The sequence below is a fragment of the Phascolarctos cinereus genome, unplaced genomic scaffold (assembly GCF_003287225.1).
Source record: "Phascolarctos cinereus isolate Bilbo 61053 unplaced genomic scaffold, phaCin_HiC Scaffold_3;HRSCAF=262, whole genome shotgun sequence".
NCBI classification, from domain to species: domain Eukaryota; kingdom Metazoa; phylum Chordata; class Mammalia; order Diprotodontia; family Phascolarctidae; genus Phascolarctos; species Phascolarctos cinereus.
The window spans coordinates 161,749,410-161,755,098 of NW_027555736.1; the positions used below are offsets into that span (position 1 = coordinate 161,749,410).

Consider the following 5,689-nt stretch of genomic DNA (forward strand, 5'->3'; position numbering starts at 1 on the left):
TTTTCTTTGTCCAAGTCCAATGAAAGAAGCTAGCCCCCAGCTTCAATCCCCTATTTAAAGCTTAGCTTTTTGCACATGCTCAGTTTTTTGGAAGGATGTGGGCGACCTCCCACCCCCCAATCCATCCCGCCCCCTTGTCCCCATCCCCCATCCTTAGCCCGAGATACTGGCTTGCTCTAGAGAGGAAGGAAACGACACTTGAGAGCGCTGGACGCTACCCAGGATTCTGACGTGGTGGTCCTATCCCCTTAGGAGCCTTTCATAGTGAGAAAGAGATTACATAAAGAATTGGAGTGAAGCCCACTTGCCCTCCCCACTGGCATCCCCTGGCAGCTTTTGTCCCAGGCAAGGGTTGAAACGAGAAGGGGAACCTCAGGTGAAGGAGGGAAGGTGCTGAGCTGGCCATGCCCCAAGTGAAAAAGAATATGGCACAGAAAAAATGAAAAGGAGTTGGCCCGCAGGCAGGCAGACAGATGGGAAGGCGTGGTGAGGAGCTGCAGCCCCGCCCCCAGGGTGGAGATTAGGCAGCAGGACTCCGCCTCCGCCGAGTTAAAGAAGCCCAAGTCCTCACCCGGGGAAAGACGCTGTGATTGCAAGCGGGTCCCGGACTCTCTCTCCTCTGGTGGAAACATGGACTACAAGTGTGCCCTTCGGGAAGAGACGGCGCAACTGGTGGCCGACTACCTGGATTACTGCAGCCGGCGGGAAGGCTTCCAGGCACGGCCGCCTACTACCCCAGCGGCAGCTACGATGCGCTCGGTGGCAAAAGAGCTCCGCCGGCGTTACCAAGACTTCTTCGAGTGCGCCCAGAATCAGCTACTCGACCAGTCTCCTGAACAAGTCATAACCGAGGTAGCGGAGCTCATGAGCCAGGGCGAGTTCAACTGGGGCCGGGTGGCAGTGCTGGTGGTTTTTGCTGGGGCACTGCTGGAGATGGAGGAACCACAGAAAGAGGAGCGAGTGCAGCCGCTTCGGAGGGAAATGAGCCGGCGCTTGACGGAAGAACTCTGCAACTATCTGGTGGAGAAGAAGGGCGCGTGGCTGCGGGACAACGGAGGCTGGGTAAGGATGGGAGGCATCCTCTTTCCCCCGGGAGGGATTGACTGCCGGACGAGGGGAGGGGGCGAGCCAGTCGTGCCTGGCCACATGGCCCGGGATGGGACCGGACTGCGGAGGTCAAACCCTGCCCTGACCCAGCCGGCTTACTCACAAAGAGTCACGTCCTTTGAAAACTCCTGAGTAAGCAACGCAGCCCCCCTCCCCAATCCCAACTCCCCCTGTTTCTTGAGGGAGTGGGGTAGGTGGGTGGGTGGTCTGGTGGGGCGGGAAGCCGCGTAGGTGGCCGTGGGCGGTAGGAGAGTTGTGCGGGGTTTCCAAGGGTGGGTGGGAGGGAGGCGGGGGAAATTCCATTTCAATCAGACGGGGAAGTTCTGCGTTCCGGCCGCGAGGGCTCTTTTGTGGTTTGGATTTTTTTTTTTTTGGTTTTAGTTTTTAACCGGATGCTTAGTTTCTTTTGGGGCAGGTTCTGAAAGTAAAACTCAGCAATTAGTAGACGCTTCTTGTTTTCAAGGCGGTGTGGAGAGGTAGTCTGCCTTCAGGGTGGATTGGCTGGTTGCGTTAAATTTTTGTCTTTGCGTTCCCCCCCGCCCCGCAAAATAAAGAAATAGAAATAAAGGGAAAAAAAGAAAAGATATAAAGTTGTAGGACTTTAGTTCTAGTCAGCCAGGGGCTTTTCTCGCTTTAGTTTAGTCTGGATGCTGGGGATGGATTGTCTGGCTGGGTTCATTTTGTCTCTGGCTTTCCTCTGTCTCCCTCCCCCCAAAATGTGGCAGGACTTTTCTTCCACTCTCCCATGAGCTTTTTTGGAAGCTCTTATATCAGGCCTAAATGTTTTGCCCATATATGGACAGCTCATGACCAAAAACTTGGAAAATCAGCTGTGGGATGCAGTTGGGACTAACGATTCTAATTTACAATTTATTCTTCCTCCTCACACAAGAATCAAATCACTTGAATTCAAATGCTGCCTCTGCCTTTTACTTTATTTCACTTCCAGACCTATAAAATTAGGGAGGGAGGATGATCTGGATAAGATAGGATCTTAGCGCTTATTTAAATGCACCTTCCTCAGGACTCTAATTGCCTACCCACCTGGTCCTTATTTTGGCTCCAAAACCTTACACTCTCCCCCCCACCTTTTCCCCCTACTCCTCCAGGTTATTCTTCTTCTCTGGTTCTTGTCTCTAGGACTGAAAGGACCTAGCATTTGCCAACATCTTTAGTGACCCCTACACCCACTCATTCTTACTCTTACACAGATGCCCCCCAAAACCCTAGGAGAACTTAGATGCCTAAGGGCCACTTGGTCCTCCTAAATAAGGGATGTTCAAACGCCTACCTGAGAGTCAGAACACCTGGGTTCAATTCCTATTTATTAGCCACAGTGCCTATGGACCAATTCCCTTACCTTCTTTGCTCACCTGTAAAATGAAGGACTAAAAGACCTCTGTGGTCCCCATCGGCTCTCCGTATTGTGTGTCTGGCCTTATTTCTGCTACTTGTGGCTGAGCTTACTTTCAGGTTTGTGTTGGGACTTTCATGTGGGTCACCACATTTCTTAAAGGTTACCAAAAAGACTAGGGGCTGTTGTGGTGCTTTTTCTTGACCTAATCTGAATAACTGGAGGCCTTAATTTTTAAAAATCCCTACCACATAGTCCTGGTGCCTTAACATTATAGGCTTTTTAAATCCTAAATGAATGAATATCTAAATATGCATGTTGCCAAGAAACTAAGGAAAGGAATGGGTATTTACATAGCTCCACCACTATTAGGTTCCAAGCACTGTGCTAAAGCGCTTTACAAATATCCCATTTGAGCCTTACAACAACCCTGGGAGGGGAGGTGCTGTTATTATCCCCGTTTTACAACTGAGGAAACTGAAAAAAAAGGGCACTGATCTACCCAAGGTCACATAGATAGTGATCCATAGGAAGGATTTGAACTCTGGTCTTTCTGACTCCAGGCCCAGCATCCTATGGTTGGGGGGGTGGGGAGATGGGAACACATTTACTTTTAAATCCCAATACCTCTTCATCCAGCATCATTTCTATTATTTAATTTATTTTTAGGCAATTGGGGTTAAATGACTTGCCCAAGGTCACACAGCTAGTAAGTGTCAAGTGTTTGGTCTGAGACCAGATTTGAACTCGGGTCCTCCTGACTTCAGGGCCAGTACTCTTATCTACTGTGCCACCTAGCTGCCTCCCAGCATCATTTCTAACTGGGGAAACGTGGTCGGCATTTAACATCTTACTGAGATTTGCTTCGAAAGAACTTGATGGAAAAACCAGGTGTGGCACTTGCCTAAACATTAATGGGGGGGAGGGGGCATTTATATTAGTTATGTGGCAGAAAATAGAGTATAAAGAGCAAAGTTGCCAAAGGAATGCCAAGTACAGCTTGTTTATGCAAACCCCTCTACCCAGCAAAGTTAAAATGCAACCATCTGGAGTTTAATTACTGTCACTTCTGATTATCCTGAATGGAGATGGCTAAAGCAGCTGCCAGCTTTAGCTTCTCAAGGGTCAACTGGGAATCTAATAACCATGAGGATCTTCAAAATAACCTCTGTCTTTTGTTCAGAAACGTGCATGAAATTGATGGGTAGCTCTTCTGATCATTTCATGTGATCACTTCTGGTCACTTCCCTTTATATAATCAATATTTCTGGAGCCAAAAGCAACATTCAGTGGAATCTTTTTTCTCCACTAAAGTATCCAGATACTCAGTAAGGAACTGTTCATTCTTTTAGCAGTTTTGGGCAGCTAGATGGCACAATAGTTGGACTGGGAGCTAGGAAAACCTAAGTTCAAATGCTGCCTCAGACACTTTGTGGCAGTGTGACCCCTGAGCAAGCCTCTTAACCTCTTTCAGCCTCAGTGTCCTCATCTGTGAAGGAGGGTAATACTAGTACTGACTTCCCAGGGTTATAATGATTATCAGAGGAGAACTGGTAAGTTTTGCTAGCTATTATTGTCTTGGTCACCTTTCATCATGACTTTTTTGCAATGGTGACTTTTAAAAATAACTCCAACATTACCACATGTCTCATAACCAAAGCAGTATCTCTAATATAGGCATGTAATCTTTTACATAGAACAAAACACTGATATTAATTTTCATCAAATGTTGAACTTTTTTTGAAGAACTGGAGGACTAAATTGGACAAGTGGTTATTAAAATGTCTGCTACGTTCTAGCAATGCAAAGACAAACCTGATGTTTCACTAGTCTGAACTAATCAAAGCTTTCTCTTCTCTTCCCATACAGACTGGCTTTCACCACCACTTCACTCAAAAGCAGTCTTCCCCACAAAGTGACCCAAGCAGTACCCTGTGCTGTAATAATGGCTGCAGCAGCAGGATTTGGACTGGTGGGATTAGCTCTTCTATTAGCCGTACGATAATGGATTTTAAACTGTTTATACCAATCTTGGAAGCAAAGACCTAAGAGATTTGGAAGAGGACCAGGTGCAGAAGAGACAATGGCCTCAGTTGTTAATTGCCATCTGTTAAGATGACTGAAGTTGGAAGAAAAAACCAGATGAACATGGAACCATCTCATCAAGACTGTTAAAGAGCATTTGAAAATGTGCATCTTTTTGGTTTTTGATTAAGAAACTGTCATCTTGAACATTGCCGTAATAACTGATGAACTAACTGTTCTCTTTGACCAGTGCTTTTCTCCCCCCCGCCCTTTTCTCCTCATAAACTGGTTCGCTGTTCAAAGGCTTTTGTGGAAGGGGACTTGAAATGTTGGTACTTCATATTCTGTAAGAGTAGCTTATGGTATGTCTTGTATGGTGTCTTAATGGAGTGAAGCCTCATGTCTTACCCAAGATTTCTAATGTCTTTAATAATAGGTATCTGATACCTTTCCTTATAAAGTATTGGGTGGCTACAGTTTAGTAGACAGTTCTAAGTCCTCTGAAGTCTGGAATTTCTGGGGTCTTTGTTTCAATAGATCTTAATATATTTTCAAAGTATTTATCACTTCAATGTAGCATCTTTTTTATTCATTTTTAAATAAGTTCTATTAAAAACCATTTTCTTATGAAGTTTGTTGTGCATTTTAAAAACTGGCTTTCTTAAATGGGTAAGTTTCTTTTTTTATATAGATTTCCAGTTCCAAATTTCCCTCCTCTCTCCCCCCACCCCATTGAGAAGGTAAGAAATACAAACCACTAGATGAGTAAGTTTCTATAGCCAAGTGTTCAACTGCAGAAGTTATAAGGAATTAATCTCTAACTTTACAATTAAGACATCTTTTGTTCATACAAATGCAAGAGAAAAGCTTAGAAATGCTTAAAAATAGGTCTGTGGAGATACCATGCCCTTCTGTAGCCAACTGAAAACCAAAGGAGGTTCCTTCAAAGATTCAATGGGGCTAAGCCTTTAAACTTAAAATGGAGATTTCGTTAATACTACTCCATCTTGGAAAGAGCTTTTGGGGTGTCACCTTCCAGAGTCAGGATTTGGGGTAGATGACACTACCAAACTCTAGCAGTTCCCTTTTAACCCCCAGGATCAAATACAAAATATTATTTCTGGCATTTGAAGCCATTTACAACCTGGCCCCTTCTACCCTTCTAGTCTTATGGAGATGATGCAGTGACAATGTCTACTTTTT

The 5,689-nt window shown here is 45.3% G+C and overlaps 1 protein-coding gene across 1 annotated transcript; it reads left to right on the forward strand.

Annotated features, from left to right (window-relative positions):
- The first annotated feature begins 527 nt into the window (after positions 1–527).
- On the forward strand, positions 528–5,117 carry BCL2L10 (BCL2 like 10). Its single transcript, XM_020980954.2, is given in 3 exon segments — positions 528–1,062; positions 4,331–4,402; positions 4,404–5,117. Coding segments are annotated over 3 exon segments (567 nt in total). The 5' UTR covers positions 528–630; the 3' UTR covers positions 4,467–5,117.
- The last annotated feature ends 572 nt before the right edge of the window (positions 5,118–5,689 follow it).